Source organism: Microchirus variegatus (assembly GCF_963457635.1).
Source record: "Microchirus variegatus genome assembly, chromosome: 18".
NCBI classification, from domain to species: domain Eukaryota; kingdom Metazoa; phylum Chordata; class Actinopteri; order Pleuronectiformes; family Soleidae; genus Microchirus; species Microchirus variegatus.
The window spans coordinates 19,914,671-19,933,420 of record NC_139819.1 but is presented as its reverse complement, the minus strand read 5'-3'; the positions used below and the strand labels follow the sequence as shown (position 1 = coordinate 19,933,420).

Here is an 18,750-nt window from a genome sequence, read left to right as displayed (position 1 = left end):
ACAGCCATTTCAATAAATAAGTGCTAAATAATCAGTGACGTGCAGTCAGGGTAGTAAGGGTAGGGTAGGGGAATTTGAGGTTGAGTTCATGTAAGGTTTGATTATTTTTTTAAATGTGTATTTTTTTAATTTCAGATAATCTTACCACAGTTTTGAATTTCTGCATTTGGTGATTTTCATAGTCATAATAAAAGCGACTCAACAGCACTGTTTTCTGGCCAGGCAGCGGCTGCACAAGCCATTTGCCATAGCGTTCTATTACAGAGCAAAGACACAGACCTCCTCTGCCTTTCTGTCCCCTTTCTGTGTAGTTACAATTTACGTCAAAAAGGACATCTCTACGCTGTCTATTGACGTTACTGTACTATGTTTGTGCTGCATTTACGTTCGCATTGCTTTCGTGAATTGTCAACACACCGTCGCGCCCTCTCGCTGTTTAACTTCCAGCAATTTAGCGGGAGGTGTAATGATGGCTCTACCAGAGAGGCTTAAACATTTCTTAAGGCTGGTATTTGATGAAAAATGGTAGCTTTTATTAAAGGGAGACCCACGCCTGACCTACTGGACCTTCTCCAAAGGAAGGGACAGAAAATGATACGTACTTTTCAAAAGGAGTGGTATAAGAAAAAGGACAGAGAAACTGTAAACTCTGTAGACTCTGTAAACTGAAGGCCAAGTCAGGAGACTTTTATAACTCGACATCGACTTTGTGAAGGAGGAAAGACGCATGGACTTCATCTTCAAATGAACTAATAAGCAAGTTTTAACGCACTCACGCACACACACAGCAGGGCTTCCCCCAGAAAACGTGCTCAGCCCGGTTGTAGGACCTCTCGGGCAGCCCACCGGCGGCCCACGGCGTTATTGTAAGACATTTATTAACAACACTTAAACGCCAACTATAGAGTCTTTCAAAAAGACACACTCTTGAAATTAAATAAGTAATATACATTTTTTCACTTAAATACTAATTAAGTAATCAGCCAGTGAATCTTAAACCAAGCCATGCAATGGTTACATTTCAAAGTAAAATAAATCAACAAGGCTACCTTGAGTGTCATGAAATATAATGCATTATTATTATTATTATAAATAAAAAAGTGGTAGTGCCCCCTCATCTGCCTCATCTGGTGCAGACAACGGCCCTTTTATTTCTGCGCACCGCCCCTGCGCTGTTCTCTTCTCCCTCTCCTGCGCCGCTCGTCGCTCTGCGCTTCCGCGTCTCCAAGCGGTCTCTTCTGGATCATTTCTCTACGTGTTTTATCCCCACATAAAAATAATGATCTTTATGACGAGGATGGAGTACAGTCATGATGAAGTGCAGGTGATCTGAGTGAATCTGAGTAAAACATAGTGACAGACTCTGAAGAGCAGAGCACACGTTTTTGTTTTTACTCCGTGGTCTCAATATTTATGTAGAAAACGCTTTAGGGCTGTAATTAAGGGTAAAAAAGATGCATCAGATGAGCTGATGTCTTTAGTTAACTGCTCAAAAGAGAGAATGTTCTCTGCGGTGAAGTGAATATCGCGGGGAGTTCATAATCTGCGCCGTATGCAGCCAAGTTTCGCTTTTGCGCAGAGACTTTCCAGCGTTTAATAGGTGCTGTTCCACAGTTCTAGCTGTGTTTCAACCGCCGAATTATCGGTGCATCCCTAAATACAACATCTTTATTGACAAGAACAATGTAACCGTAATAATGACGCACTTGATAGTGTGACTTGGGTTTCAATCGGCACCTGGACAAGCGTGCGCTGCGCCGATTACATCCGATTGTTCCCCAGTATAGAAAAATCCGTGGTGTATTAAAAAAAATCTATTTAAACTAAATAAACAAGTAACGCTAAGCCTGGCGGGGGGGCAAGTAAAGCCTGGTGGCCTGCCAGGCTTATAATACACTGGGGGAAACCCTGCACAGTTTAGGTTTCTGTTATAATACAGTTCTACAATCTTGATATTCTCTTTTGCACTGTCTGCATGGTGCACTGTCTGCAACGTATGAAATACTAATTTAGTGTGTGTACGTCTTGGTCCTTGGACTGCCTGCCTACCCTACCCTAGAGCTCACCGCACATCAGAGGTGTCACTAGGTTTTAAGGACAGGGGAGGCTTAGCCCCCAAGAGATGCACAGGCGCCCAAGCACAATATTTCAGAAACAGCTGACAAAGACTGAGAAACTGATTAACATAGAGGCTAATGCCATGACTTTCCCTCACAACACAGTAATTGTTTGCTGTCACGGATTACATTTTGGGCACATATATAACTAAAATGGTTGCAATTTCAAGCCCTGAAAAATATTACTTAATTACTTAAATTAAAGTAATATTAAGATACTGTTATATTTGGGTCAGGCTAATTTGGCTTTTATATAAATATCTTGGTTTTCTCCACTTTATAATCATTACTCTTCTCAGTGAAAGCTCAAGTTAAATAAGTCTTTTATGGTGCACCTTGACTGAAATGTTTCATATTTCATATTGAGTTCCATAAAATTCCAAGACTGTCTGCATCACAAATGACTCTATTCTGTGAAATCCTTCAGACTCACTTTTCTAGTAGAGATCTCTCTCCTCTCACTCCCTGTGCTCCTCTGCCCTGACTCCTACAGGTCAATAGAGGTGGTGGAGTGTATTATTATTATTATTGTCCACTGAAGATAATCATACGTGAAGAGCTCAGCTCCTGATGCTCCGGAAGTTAGTCTATGGTAAAAAGAGTGCACTGCACACTTAACTCTATAAACAACCAGGGCCTTCACTCAGTCAGACTACCTAGCTAGCTAAGTAGCAGTGTTCTTTTAGAGCTGGAATGTAACTTTTGACCGCAAAACAACAAGCTAGGTTTTTATTTTTCAAACAGGGAGCACTTGGCTTCACATGGGACTTTCTGCTGTTAGCTGTTAGCTGGAGGCTGGAGCTAACTAACTGTTACTAGAAGCAGTGATGAATACTTACTTTCTTGAAAAATGTTCTGATGTCCATTCTTCATTCACGTCATTCTGCTAAGCTGCTGTATTCTTCTGTGTACTTCAAGGTGCACACACGCTGCAGGAGTGCAAGCAAGGTCGCAGGGAAAACGTGCACTGTATTTTCAGTGATGTGGGCATTCTCTATATGAACAAGTGGAATGGATTGGATAACTACGCACTGAAGGGGCTTTCTCTGCCTTACAGTATGAAGTGAAGGGAAATGGACAGATTTATGATCATATTTAAGTGAATAACGACAGATTATATCATTAGGTGCCTGCACCGCAATGCATTTAGGCCTGAACTCTAGCGTAACTAGAGTTGCATTTAGGTCATAGGATGGTCATTTTAAAACTGTCATTACTCGGTCAATTCTCACCCGTTTCTCACAAAATTAGATGTGGACGCTGCTCAAAGCCTTGTGACGCTCACAAACCAAGAATTTTGAGGTATGAAATATGACAACTTTAATAGGCGCTGTTTTCTCTGTTCTCAGAGGTTTTGACAGAAACACAGGTGCGTGAGGTTAGGGGAGGGGGGAGCGGGGGCTTGTCAGTCTCTCTCTATATCTAATTGAACTTCTCCACCAAAAATGTTGACGCTCAACTCCTCCCACAGTTTTGAGAAAAACCCCACACATCCTATATCAAAACGTGCGGTTTGATCGGGAATAGCCGGCTATGTTTTCGAGTAACCATGGCAACAAAAATTCCAAAAAACTGAGAATATTTTCCACACACACATGAATGGGAAACTGTTGAAAACATCAACAGAACCCAGTTCACTTCAGAACCTCACAGTGTCGTCATACTTTAACGTAGAGACCTCAAACTTTATGTGAGACCACGGACCATGGATGTATTATATGAACTGGATAGGGCTCCACCCCTTCGCTTCCATTCATTCCTATGAAGCTGCTCACCCAGCGCATATGCCAAAAAAGTTTTTGACTTCCGTGTTTATTTCCGGGCTATGGGGCCCATAGAACATGTGAAGTAGTGTCACTACAATATAAAGATATATAAAAGCCCGTGTCCATGTCTCGAGGTGTCCTGTGGACACTTTTATAGGCTTTTTTACTATTGCGGTCAATGGAAAAATTGCTTTTGGGCTCCATGGGGTTTTCTGTTGCAGTACCCACAGTGGCCACCATGTAAAAATTGTCTTCAAGGCAGAGGGGGCGGAGCTCTATCCAGTTCATATTATACATCCATGCCAGGGACCCATCCTGAACATGTCTACAGAATGTGACCTCCCAACAGGAAGTGCAACGACGCCCGAAACAGGAAGTTAAATATAACTTCGCCATACATTGACAGATCTGCACGAAACACAATATGTGAGACAAGGGACCTTGCCTGGACATTTGTAGGGACACGCCCTTGACCCAACAGGAAGTCGGCCATTTTAAACAGCAAGTGCCCACATATTTGCTGTACAACTTTACCAGCAAAGGTCCTGCACACAACGACACATGCCGAAGCTGCAGGCATCGGCATGTGTTACGCCGGCAGAATTTAGTTATTTATTTAAACTCAGAGTATGGCCATTTTATATAGAATTTGTCGGCACTTTTTTGTAAAAAAAATACAGCACTTAGCGAAAACATTATTTGGGGCCAGTTATTGTGGTTTATTTATTGAACACTTCATTTCTTGACAAATGACAAAATGAAAGTGGCTGTTAAATCTTGTTATATCAGAGGAGCTTTAAAACCATGTTTATGGTTTTGTCACTGCACCTTTAGATTTGCTCTTACATTTCCATTCTGCCAATGTTTTTTTTGGGGGGGGGGGCAGAAAAGGGCGGGCAGAACAAGACTTTGATTTTCACATTTATCAAATGGACAGTACATAAATAAATACAAAAGGGCATATTGTTATTCACAAGATGTGACCTTTTTGAGATTTTACATCTCAAATCATGTGATTTCAAATTATATGAAAGTGTCCTGTGTGCTCTGTGTCGACCCACAGATCCTCATACAACGAGGACCTCTACATTCGGCCCAAGGGGAAAAAGAAGAAGAGAAAGTCAGAACGCAAGACGAAAAGGAAAAGGTAACTGCAGTGAGGCTTATTATTACCAGTGACTGGAATAACGGTGTTATAAATATTCTCCTAATATGTCCTTGGTAACGGTGGGGGCACGAGACAATCGCAAAAGTGATGACGATTGGCTGAGGTTGAGTAAAACTCTATGGTAAGCCAATCAGAGGTGAAGTTGGGCGGGTGCTTAGTCTGCTTACTCACGCTATGCGAGCAAAGGTGCGCAGTAGAAACAGGAATGGCGAGCCCTGTGGCTTAAAACGATGCGGCTAATCTATAGATTTCTACGGGCTAACGGCTTCCACGGGCGCTCCCCGTGGAAGCACAAGAGCGAGACAGACAGGTGGAAGAGATAATGCGCAGAAGAAGACGCTAGTGCGAAGAGCAACTTTTGCTCAAGTCTGCCAGTGAATCCTGACAGTGTGGGGCAGTGTGAAAAAATCCACGGTCACCAGCGGGTTTGGAAAGGCTGGACTGCTGCGTGATGAAGAGAACGGCACACGAACAAATGACAGTGAGAGCGACAACGAAAGAGAGACTTTGAAAGTGTCTGACGAAGTCATTCTGAGGCTGTTCAAGTCCAAGCATAATTAAATTTTGCTTAGTTTTGGCCTGTTGAGGAGCAATAAATAAGTTAAACAAAACATATACATTGTGTTATTTTTAGGGCTGTCAAAAGATTACAATTTTTTTATCAGATTAATCACAGGGTAGCTGTGGATTAATCACGATTAATTACCATTTGTAAATATGCTAGAAAAATTCTAATTTTCTCTTTATATTGTTGTAGGAACGGAGAGATAAATAAAGTATGTGAAAATATAAATGTAAAGAACAATAAAATACTGTAAATAACTTGTAAAAACCTATACAAACTTAGTAAAAAAAGAAATATTACATTGTAAAGAACCCACATTATAAGACAATATAAATAAATAGAAAAAATAAAATACTGTAAATAACTTTGAAAAAACTACACATTGCACTGTAAATAACTTGCATTATAAACAAAATATAATATATTATATTATATATATTGAAGCACTGCTTCTGCTAGTTAGCGTTCGCGTCAGCTAGCATTCTGACGCTAATGTTAGCTGCTGTCTGTGTCCCCGATAGTTAGACAATGACTGTAAATGTTATGATTATATCATTATCTGCGCCAGTAGCTCCACTTAAAACTGTGCGTCTTTCTTTCTTTTTTCTTCATCCTCTTTTTTTCTTCCTCTTCTAACGACCTGATCGATAACTCCTCTTCATTTTCCTACAGCTTCATTTACAACTTGCAGAACGATAACTTCACACAGGTTAACGTGAGGTGACGTGGGGCCCCTTTAGGGAGTTTTCCTACTGAGATGTCACTGTTGTTTAAGGGGGACGGGGATGCGGCTGCTCACTGATGCATTTAGGCAACAGCCCTCAGGCTCTGAGTGTCGGGTCCCCCCCTATCGACTCGGGGCCCCAAGCAGTTGCCTGTCTTGCCTGTTCATAAACTGCACGTCTACTCGTAGCGCGATGAAAGTGAGAAAGTGCGTTAATGCGTTAAAAAAATGAACGCGTTAATTCCACAAATTAATCATCCTGCGTTAACCCATTAATTTTGACAGCCCTAGTTATTTTTATCAATCCACTCTATAAACATAATAATTATAATATCTACAATAATCCATCACATTTTATTGGATGATAGTCTCACTTTCCCACAGCAACGTTAAAATAGTCTAGATTTGTGGATTTCTGCTTGTATTGTATTGAGTGTCCAATTCATTATAGTATTCAGATTAATCATAAATATTTGAACACGCATACACGTTACATCAAAGAGGGGTGGAGATGGGGTCCAAATTATTTGACACATATGAGTATTTAAAAATGACTTTTAAGTATCGCAGAAGTAACGCAATACTTTCCGAAGTAACTAGTTACTTTTAGAATGTGTAACTACTTTAGTTACTTTATGAGAGAAGTAACTAGCACTGTAAGTATTTACTTTTTTAGAGTAACTTGCCCAGCACTGATAAATCTTTGTCATGTTTCCTGAAGTACAGGGGTGTTCAGAACAATTCTCACTATACTCTCTTGTTGTCCTGCTTCAGGTCTCCGTCCCGCAGCCTGTCGCCACTAAGGAAGAAGAAAAAGAAGAAGAAGAAGAGCTCCAAGAAAAGCAAGCGGCATAGGTAGTGCTTGTTTGCCTTCACATAAGAAACATTGGTGTAACATGTATTTTTTAGGTTACCCAACACATATTTCTTATCCAATCTTCCAGATATACCTCCAAGAAGTCAAAGCACAGGTATGTATGAGTACTCTCACACATGTCTCTGTAAAAGTTTTATTCAAAGGGAAACAGTTGTTACCTGGAAACATGTGATATCTGTGTCCATCTTAACACCTCCTCGCTCATGTTCCTTTTCTCTTTCATCTCAACCAGCTCTTCAAGTACAAGACATAAGAGGAAGGATGAGCGCAAGCACAAAAAAAGGTATGTGTGTTTGTTGCATCAGAATGATGTCGTCTCAAAATCTCTTCCCCTCCGCTGTCTTAAGCCCATTCAGCCTTTTCAGTGCAAGAGAGGATTGCTCCAATGTAAAAGGGCATGAGGGGTGAATTCAGCAACATGCAGCTTGTATTTATTTCTCGCTTCTTTTCTTTTTTTTTAGTAAAGCATGAAAAAACCCTTTCTTGGAGTAAAATGTTCTGAAAGCTCCAGAAATAGGAAAGAAAAAGGGGTGAAAGGGAAAGAGAAACCAATTTCATGCTGCGATCTTGCAACGTTTTTAAGATTCAACTTTGTAGTAGTTGGCAGTTGTTTGTGAACACAGGATCCAAGTTCAGTCGCGATGGTAGATTTCTCCTTTATTTTGATCCTTTGAGTCTTTGCTGCTGCGATACTCTCAGCTTCTCTCAGTGTGTTTGTTTTCCTCAAACACTCTTCCCATATTTCAGGATTCTGTCACATCATAAGTTGATGAGAACAAAGCCACAATGTCAGCTTCTTTTTCAAGAAGATTTTTTTTTTGACAGTTATGTGCTGCATATGCACTAACTTACTAATAAACTGCTATAGTTCATCCACATAATTTTAAATGACCATAAAATAAGGGACATGTCTATTTCACTTTACGTGTTAGTGCAGTTGCCCACAGAATCTCTCACAGTTGTGAAGCTTCACTTGTGTTCAAGAGACTCACTTTGTGATTTACCTTGATAAAAAAAAGTGGTTTCTACCACCTTTATTATTTATAATGTGTCTGAACCTATGACTACATTTCTTTGAATAACCACATTTCTACAACAATTTCCGCAGCATCAACACATTTTGTCCTATCAATTCAATTCAATTTTCTTTGTGCGTCTACTCACAGCATATAATATCTCTATATAGGAACATTTACACAATATTATGAAGAGAAGATAAACCCAACAGAAGAGAGGTGGGGAAGAAAGGGAAATAGGGGGATGAAGTAGAGACCAGGAGCAGTTGTATTGAATTGTAAGTTTAGACGGGATAGTTATGACATGTTTATAGTACTACAATGTAATGTTGACATGCAGTAGCATAGATTGCTGTTAAAAATATATAATACTACTGGATCCTGCAGCACAGGGGTCACCTCCAACATGCAGACAGAGAGAGAGAGAGAGGACAGGAAGGAAAAGGCAGGAACTGAACTATATTAGTTAAGAATTTACAAACAAATCAATCTGCAAATATGTATTTAGTTAAAAGTCGCATATTAGCTTTTCTACTCGGGTAACTTTTTTCAATGCAGTGGTCTACTAAATCATTTACTGTAACTACTACATATTTTGTTTCATACAAATAGTTAAGAATGCTGCAGATGCTGCATTTTCATATTAATGCAATGTACTGCAAGAACACACGTCTCTGTAAACACAGACAGCAGAAGCAATGACCATTAAAACTTAAAAATAGTAATTGCTCAAACTGCCAGAATTAGGCCTAACAAGTTGAAGAATAATACCGAACTGATTGTCAGAGTGAATGTGAAGGTTCTGCTGAAGAAACACTGGCATGCAAATATCTGTTACTGAACCAATCACAGTACCCATTGCTCCTTATCCACTTCTGCCCTCCCCCTCTCTCCTCATCACCTCCTGTAGTTCCCGTACTCACTCGCGGCGGAGACGTCGCTATCGGAGGTCAGAGTCGCACAGTTCTTCTTGCCACTCTTACACAGAGGACAGGTGAGAAACTCATCCCTCCTCCTCTGTTTATCTTATCAGTCCCAGGTGTCTGCTGAGTTCCTCGTCACGCCACAGTGATGACTGATAAGGTAGAGGTGACTTCCTGATCTGAGGCATTGGCCAGCTCTTATCAGTACTTCACAAGAAATGGCCCTGTAATTCAATTCACAGATCAATGCACTCAATTAATAAGATACAGTGCAAAATTCTGGACATGAGATTGAGCATTTCTTTATGACACTGGACAGCTGTGTTCCTTGACAAGCAGGCATGGACTGGCCATCAGGCGTCCCGGGCAATGCCCGGTGGGCCGACGCATGGTTTTGGGCTGGTCCGGGGCTGTCATAATTACATTAAAAAAGTATATTATTAGTGCTGGGCACGTTAACGGCGTTATAACGCATGACGCATTTCCATGGCGACTTACCGGAAAAAGACGTGCGTAACGTAATGTTTACGTTCCTCCCGATTGTTAAAATTAGTTTTTTGTGCCGCGTCACCAGATTCCAGGCACCGTTTACCAGTTAGCTCCGTTAGCTCCTTGAGTGTCGTTTAGCGTTAGCCTACAGTGGAACTGGAGCGGTCTGTTTATTAAAGGAAAAGAGCAGCGCTACAAATAACCAGCGTACCTGTGTACTGCGTATGTGTGCCTCTGTTTTTAAAGTTTAGCGTTACTTTAGAGACTCATCTTAACAATCGGGAGTTACGTAAACATGACGCCAAGTGCGTCTTTTTCCGGTCAGTTGCCATGGAAACGCGTCATGCATTAACGTTAACGCTGTATAGGGCCCAGCACTATATATTATAGATCATTTTTTATGATTTATTTTTGTTATCATGTAATATTCGTGAAACATTTAGGTAACCAGATGCGATTGTTCGAAATGATTTTTGACAGTTTCAAAATCAAAAAGTTATTGATATTGTTTGGGGGGTTTATTTCATGGGGACAGTTTTACTTTAATATACTGAAAGGCTTAATTGGTAGCTATGTAACTTGGTCACTGTAAGGGTTAAGCAAGTCAAGTGCAAAATATAAATAAAAGTATATATATATATATATATATTATTTGACCAATTTTAGTTTTACTAGATTTTCTTTCGGAAATCCACCTTGAAATCCCTTGTTGGGATCAAGGTAATCCTAGTTTTTTTGGATGAAAGTTATCCAAATCCTACTGAAAAGTTTTGAACAACACAAATTGAAGGTTTGATCCATTTCCAAACTAGGATTGGATTACATGATCTGATTCAATTTCAGAATCCTTCTTTCCCTTTTGAACAACCCATTTTCCAGATTTGATCCAATCCGATCAGATTACCTTTGAACAACTGGCCCAAGAAGATCAATCAAATCAATAATAACAATGTCGTAGTTTGTGTTATAAAAGCTCTCAATAAATCATTCTAATATACATTTCTGAATGGTTCAGAAGTACTGAGGTTAAGAGGTATCATTTTTAAATGATGCCCAAAGAAAACACATTAGAAGAAAATGTTACTCATGTAAATGCAGATGCCTCACTCACATTATTGTGACTAAGTGCTGCTACATGTAATTTTTCTTTTTATAGGAACTATCTGCAGAAATCAGTGGCACATCAGGATTTCAGAGACTCTGCAGCTGTAGGAGAGAAAACCAATGCAGTGCAAAGTCACGCGGACATGAAGTGGAGACCAGCAGCAACCAAATCAGTGTGTAAAATGGCTCCAAAATATGGCTCCATCCTGTCAACCAGCACCGTAAGTACTCCTCCATGACTCATCCATGACAATGCTACCACAGTAACATTAACAAATGCAAATATCTCATCTTGGCGCTTTGGTAATGAAATGAATGACAAATGACGTCTGAAGCCATTCGTTCTCATAGGGATTTATTTTTACAAAATGACTTCAAATGGTGTGATTTTGAGTTCATTTAAGGACTCCTTTGTTTTGCATTAATTTAGTTCATTCTCTTTTTTTTCTTTCTTTTTTTTATACAAACAGCTCCCAGCGCTTGGTTGTGTGTACTCCACATAATAATAACAACACATTGTTTCAATAACAGCAGTGTGAATACAAATGTGTTAAATCTTATTTCCCCATGTGTTGAAAATAACACCATCAACAACCTTTATTTTCCAGATCTGTTTCTTAGCACACATTTAGTTTCCACTCTTAATGGGTGATCAGTAATGTCGAGTGTTTTTAATTAAAACAATAGAATTATAATTATTTCATATAACTTCAAGATCAACAACAAGTTTATATGGCATGCACAATATAAGAAAAAACTGAAGATGAACAACATTTACTGAGTATTTATTATTGGATTTTGTTTGTACCTGAGGAGAAAAAAACATCTTTTTTTTTTCTTTTTCTTTTTTTTTACCTTTGTGTTTACAAAGGTAAATCATACTCGGGTGCACTGTTCATGTTACATTTTATATTATTCTGTCAGACGAACACAAAAAATATTTCCTTTTAAAATTCAAAGGTCTGGTCATTCAGAAACACAGATTGCAGAATTGATATGAAGCTGCACTTGTTTAATATGTGACTGACAACTTTTAAGTAACATCATTTTACAATTTTCTTTTAAAGCAGGTTGATTTTTCTTTTCTCCCCTTCGTGATGTTCTCCCAAAGACCCTCATAAACACAGGGATGGCTTTAAAATCACTGTCTCATGTTTATTGAAGCATAGAAAGTATTTAATTTCGCCCAATCAATCATTAAATTATGCTAATTGCGCAGACAGATGTTTTTAATTACACACCATGGGGTTTTAATTGAAATTCAATAAATTAATCTATATTTTGAATTATGCCTAACATTCAGCTTCCCAAAGACTTTCACTTAACGGTTGGTTACTGAGGGGGTCAGATTTACTGTATCAGCATTGTTCACTGGTGTTTGCATTTATTTAAATACTTTAATGGAGAATGATTTTTTTTTTGTCACGTTTCTTCCCCCCTAAAAATAAGCAAATAAAAATAGGTACAGGTAAGTATGATGACGGGGCAGAAAAAAACCCAATTCAGTTTAGTAATCAACATAAATGTGTGTGAGTTTTTAAAATGTTGACTTTTCGGAAAATGTTACATTTATTTTATGGTTGTAACAAAGGGTAAGGAAAGCGCACAGGAATCATTTGCACTGAACAGCTGAAATATTTATTTGAAGGCAGAGGCCAAATATCTTCAGGGCCCGGTTTTTCAAAAGGTTTAATCTGGACAAAACTGGTAATGCCTTAACAATATGAGAGCAGAACCACAGAAAGCATGCAACATAACCTTTGCCTGTATTGTCCTGCTCAACATCGCTGCCAAGCGCAATGTCCCTCTCTGTGCTGACAATGATGTAGATGATGCCCTTGGAGACCCTGACCAACCTCCTACTTTCTGCCAGAATGAGCAAACGGGACATGCAACAAGGGACACAATAGTTAGACACTATTTCTGATTTGGATTTTGGATTTCAAAACCACTGATGCCATTGCCATTGCTTTGGATGGATGGATGGATGAGCAAATCAAATTAAAACCCTATGAATGAATAGGATATCTTGTAGGCTATTCTGCATCATCCAAATATAGTATTATTTGATACAATTTTAAAGTTTCATTACATCCACCCTTCTGATGGGATTAATCCAGATTTTTTGGATCAAAGTGATCCCAATCCTACTACAGTTCTTGTTTTTTTTTTTAAACCCAATTTCAAGATTTGATCCAATCTGTTATCCAAAATCCAAGCGGATTACTTTTGAAAAACCAGGCCAAGGAGACTTTTACTCCTGAATAAACACAGATTATGGGCAGATGCAAACGTTCAGAGGAAAGTAGAAACACAAAGATGTGTTTAATTCCCCCCAGGGGTCGGTCCATCGTGTCGACCATTGAATAGTTGCTTCAAAGACAGACTGGATTAACCTCAGAGTGTATTATAATCAATCAGTCAAGAGATATGATAATTTCTTTAGATTTCTCTGCTGTATTCCTTAGAAAGTCCGTACCTTTAATCTTCTGAAGTGTTTCCAATTCCAGCGTGCAGTTGAATTCACACATATGACGTCCTCTTGCTCCCCCCAAAAAAACCCAAACCAATGCACCATAAAGGAAAGAAAAGGGAACATGCAAGTCTAAGTCTGGCTCTGGGTTTGAAGAGAGGGTTATTGTCTTTTTCTTTGCTATTTACAACTCTAATGATGCACTTATGTTGCCCGCTCTTCCCTTTTTCTTACACCTTACCTACTTAAGGAGGAAATCTTGATTGGTAAGTGGATGCTATCCGCAGATTTAGGGATTTACTTGTAGGTCGGTGCAGGCGAATTGTTTACTTTTCACAGGTCATCTGTCCTATACTGAGGGCTTTCTTAGTTAAACTGATGGGATCTCTCTTTGTCTGCAATCCTTTTCTTTTCTACATAATACCCATTTTGTGCTGTTTGTTCAATGTTCTTTAAATGAGGCTTTTTTCAATAGGGCTATTGTTTACTTTTTCTCTTCACTCCAAGTAGACCTGATTGGTAGATTTATCCTCATATAGTTTTTCCTTTCTTCTCTGCTCTTTTGTTGTTCAGATATTTTAGTGTAGACAAATAGATTTTTTGGATATGTTTCTTGTTGATTTCTTTGACTTTAGTTGACTTTCTTTTGAGGTTTTATCGCATGCTTTAAATTTGCATGATGTCTCTATCTTTCAAAGTTTTCTGTCCAGAGAAAAAAAAAAGAAAAGAAATCTCCTCTTTGTGTTTTCACAGAAATAAGCACCTTTGTACTAGAGTATTCACAGTGCATCAAAGCAGGTGACAGGGTGTAGTTGTAAGTACACACTTAGTTTTAAGCTGCAACCTGTTTGTCTTTTTGCAGATTTTGTTATCAAAACCTGGAAGAGAGCTCTTACATGAAAAAGGGTCTCAGCCTTTATCAATCCAGACTGATGGTCCACATGATTACGATTCTGGGAATGACACGTCATCTCCACCATCAAGCAAAACTGGTGTTTCTCAGGCGAGTGTCACTGACAACAAGAGAAACCTTTGTCAAGCTCTGGCCTTTCCAGAGAAGTTGAAGTTCACTGACAGAGACAATGCCTCAGATTCAGGAAACTCCTTGACCAGCTATATTTCCTTATGCAAACCTTACAAGGACGACAGCTTATCTGGGAGCATTTTCAGTAGAAACAGCAAAAGGTAATGTGCTTCCTTTTGAAATATTCATTTTATGAAGGCCAAGTGTTGCTGACAAACAGCCCTAGATACAGATCTGTTTTTTCTTTTTCTTTTACAGAGGTCAGAAAACTTTGGGCTGTCAGGTAGACGTCGTGAGACCCCCAAAGACCTCGAGCTGTTCTCAGAAGAGCGTGTCGTCTCTGCGGCGGCTGAAGGTCCGGTCGTTCAGCAGCAGGAGCCGGAGCAGATCCTCTGAGAGTTCCAGACGCTACTCTCGAAGCCTGTCACTTTCATCCTGCAGGTGGGTTTAATTAGGGACAATATACATATTAGACATTACTTATAAATAAGTCCTTAATATAACCTGAGGGAGCGCTAGATTCCTGCACCACCTATCGACGCTGTCTCCCCCCTTTGGGATATGCAATGGTAGAATTTGGTCAATCACAGCTCAGTTCAGAGTCAAGGAGGAGCTCCAATTATATTTTTTATAATCAATATTATATGTCCCCTTCAGTGGACAGGTCAAAAGTCCAACATTGAAAACAACACTGGCCCTCAAAACCAAGTGTTGAGGGTTATTTTGTCACTTAGAAATGGGACACCCCTTAAATTCAGATACGTCTTCAGACTGTAGGGGGCAGAATAACGAGAAAGCTGCGTCCAGTCTGTCAACTCCAAAAAAAGAAGAAGAAAAACACATTTACGTCACAATTATTTATTTATTATTTTATTTCAGTCAAGTTATTAGGTTGTCAGTTAGTTATAAGATGATACTCATACAAATACCACAACCACGGACATATTCAGCTGACAGTTACCACACACCACGGCTTATTGAAAAAGTAAAAGATAGCAAACGATCGCGTCTGCACCGGCCGGCTATTGACAAACGATCGAAAAATTAAAATAAATGTTACGCAACAATGACGTCAGTAATCCATAATATGGGCCTAAACTAAGATAATACAATGGTTTTCATCATTTTTATATCTCTATTAACAAAGAAAATACTTAATTTGTATCGCACTCGCTTCGCTGCTTTTGACGCCATCTTTCTTATGTGAAAACATGCAATGCATTCTGGGTAGCCCTTGCTCCCAAGGGTGGTCTCGGAAAATCTCAATATTGAGGGCGATACAGCCCTTAAACTTGCCCCTCAATTTAATTTTTCTGAGAATCGGGACAGCACTTGGACTAGAGGGAGTGCATTTTTGAGATTGAGGGTTAAGATTGAGGGTTAAGCAAGGAATTGGAATTCCCCCTTGAACTACCTGCGGATGGCACTCAACAAAATATCTTCAGTGATCCTGTACTTACCGACGCATAAGGCACCATATTCCATTACGCACAAAATTTAGTGCACCTATGTACAGCTGCTGGATGAAGAATCCAAGCATAATCTGATATGTAATATCCAATGTAGCAGTTAGTTGTGTACATAGAACAGCTGTTGTAAGGATGAGTGTCTTTCCCTTACACAGAGGAGAATCGTTGTACAAAGTGATGACAGCTGGCTGGAATCATTTCACTCCCTGTCAAAGCAACTTACTCCAAATGCTCCACTGCTTGAAATCAGGTCATGGCAAAGTTTATAAAGTGAAAATTATCACATTAACCACAACAAACTGCAGATGTAAAAGGACCTCAGGAAGTAGACTGCACTGTCCCTGTCTTAGCCTGTGTATGTTTCATTCTCTGCAGCGTTGCTCACAAACCCGTGAATAGTTGTCATTTCTTCTGTTTCCAGCTCGTACTCTCTGAGTTGTTCGGCTGACTTCAGGCGGCGAGGCAGTGTGGCCAGCCTGAGCTCCAGGGGAAGCCACTCCAGACACAGTACCGACAGGTGAACAGATGTTCCAGCTGCTCATGTCTCCAGCTTAGTGGCATAAAAGCACATACCCTAACCCACATATGTATTTACTCTGTGATTTGTTATTCTCTGCCTCCCAGACTACGAGAAAGAAAAAGAGCAGGGAGCTATAGAAAGACAGATGTGAAGTATGCGCGTAAGGTTAGTGGGAAGAGACAACGACGCAAGTCCTACTCCCCAATGAAGAAACGGAGGAGAGACTCACCAAGCCATCTGGAGGCACGTCGTATCACAAGGTGCAGTGTCCCTGATTATTTATAGTTATAATATATATTTTAATACCTGGAGGCAGAATGAATTCATTGCTGGTTCATTGCCACTCTCCACTTCGTCATTTGGACAGCTCTCTGGTGTGGAATCATTCCTTCATGTGAGGGAGGGAGGGGGAGATAATCATCAACTTTAAAACTACCACAGGTGCTGAAATCTAAAAATGGACAAAAAATGCACAGATCAGAACAGAAAACAGATCTTGTCTCGTGCAAACAATTGAGACACAGCAAGATGTCTACAGCAAAGAGCCAAGAAGCATTGGCAGTCAGTGCAGCATAAGGACTCATAAGGGACTGGGTTGTATTTTCCACATTGTGTGTCCACAGAGAGATACTAAATATTTCCACAGTCAAATACATGCCACTAGTTCCATTCACACTACCCACATATGCATACAAACCTGTTTTATCCCTTGGTTCAGTTCGTTTGCGTGTGAATGTAATCTGTACTTTTGTGCGCACCAAATCAACTGGTCCGAAACCTGCCTACCTGACAACTTCAAAACAAGCCTACGCCTCTCTGGATTCACATTAAAGATGAAAAAGGTGTGTCTAGGCTGTGTTGATAGACCGATGCAATACCTGATGGATCTGCAAGTAGATCGCCGGCTAATGATGGAATGATGATTCAGGAGGAGGGCACGTCTCTTCTCCCTGAAGTGAAGTGCAATGCGCAGCGGCGAGTCGTATAAATCATGAAGTTTGTTTGGAGTCGCAGCCGCGAATCATGTTCGAAATTAATTGTTTGGAGAGAATGACCTACACGTGCAATGTAACACTTGAGGATCTTCGTGGTCTATTTTGGTTAGTTTAGAACTATGCATATGTGAAAGCAAACCATACCCACGTCTGTTTGCTACATTGTAACATTTTTCTGACTGGTGCAGACCAAAGCAATCGAACTATAGGTGTGAAAGCACCCTAAATTGACCAAAGCAAGAGTGCGTCAACAACTGGACCTGAAAGTTTTGCGCTACAGGGAGCAAGAACAGTTGGCACGTATGATACACACGGACTCAAACTAGAGACAAAACTCTTATCATGTGGACCTTGCTGATCTGTACACACACAAATTTAGACCTGGACCTTAGATCACACATTTTCAGCCACAAACTCCCGGAAATATCTTGAAACTGGCACAGCAGGAGATCATGGGTCAGACATGTTGGCATCAGTAAAGAAACTTTCACAATATTCAGGTGGCACCTGTGTCAAACATGGAGGTCAGGTCACGTGATTACATGGCATGGGCTCAGTCACACACTTGAGAGAAAGAGGGCTGGCAAAAACAGATCGAGAAATGCCATGTTTTTGTCCTTCATTCAATTCAAAACTTCCTTTGTTCCCGGAAGGCAAGTCAAAGGCCCACAGAGCAGAAATAAAATGGACACTGTCAGAAAACAATCAGAAAACAATTCAGACATAGGAGTTTTAGTTTTTCTGCACTGCTGCTGTTGTTGTAACAGCACCTTTTTCTTTCTCCACAGTGCCAGGAAACGACCTATCCCTTATTTCCGACCCAGTCCCTCCACCAGCATGTCGTCCTGGAGCAGCCTGTTCACCCGCAGCCGGAGTCGCAGCCCAATCCATAGCATTAGCCGGAGCAAGAGCAGGAGTAGAAGCCGTAGCCGAAGTCGAAGCCGAAGCCGAAGCCGAAGCCGAAGCCGCAGCCGAAGCCGCAGCACCTGTTACTCGTCCTACAGAAGCTACAGCCGCAGTTCATCCTTTATTTCAATCTTTGGGACTCGGAGTCGCAGTCGGAGTTGTGGTTCATTGAACAAACGCAACAAAACCAGGCATTAGGTGTCCCAGAAAACATTAAGGGGCTGAAGCGCCGCTCAGTTTTCCACTTGAGAGCGAGGACATTAGCTGTTGAAGCGATCAGTGATGTGTGTCTCTGTGCTTTGCTTTGATGCTTGATGGGAAATGTCCCCAGCAGGGATCCAACCATTGCATTCATTTGGGCAATTGTATTGACTCTGCCCACACAGAGACAACTGGAGACTGAATGTGCTTTTGTTTTGTTCTTGTACTGCCTCCTCCTCCTCCTCAAACTGGCCTGTGACTGATCACCATCACGATTCACATCTTTGATCCCATTAAATTAATTGTTTAATTGGTTTGCGAAAAAGCATTAACTTTATATTTTGAATATAAACTAAAGAACATAAACTAAATGTTCATTAAAATGGTACATGGAGTGGTTTAATAGGCATCGA

The 18,750-nt window shown here is 40.2% G+C and overlaps 1 protein-coding gene across 1 annotated transcript in view; it reads left to right on the top strand.

The window, feature by feature from the left end:
- srrm4 (serine/arginine repetitive matrix 4) overlaps window positions 1–18,334 on the top strand; it is a gene marked incomplete at both ends in the record, with an annotated part of 69,831 nt that extends 51,497 nt beyond the window's left edge. Inside the window, 11 exons of the mRNA XM_083904654.1 lie at window positions 4,947–5,030; window positions 7,115–7,195; window positions 7,285–7,311; window positions 7,450–7,500; window positions 9,144–9,227; window positions 10,802–10,970; window positions 14,085–14,407; window positions 14,505–14,687; window positions 16,137–16,232; window positions 16,340–16,495; window positions 18,019–18,334. Of these exons, the coding sequence (XP_083760780.1) occupies window positions 4,947–5,030; window positions 7,115–7,195; window positions 7,285–7,311; window positions 7,450–7,500; window positions 9,144–9,227; window positions 10,802–10,970; window positions 14,085–14,407; window positions 14,505–14,687; window positions 16,137–16,232; window positions 16,340–16,495; window positions 18,019–18,334 (1,570 nt within the window). The remainder of the gene's footprint in view (window positions 1–4,946; window positions 5,031–7,114; window positions 7,196–7,284; window positions 7,312–7,449; window positions 7,501–9,143; window positions 9,228–10,801; window positions 10,971–14,084; window positions 14,408–14,504; window positions 14,688–16,136; window positions 16,233–16,339; window positions 16,496–18,018) is intronic.
- Between the last annotated feature and the right edge of the window lie 416 nt (window positions 18,335–18,750).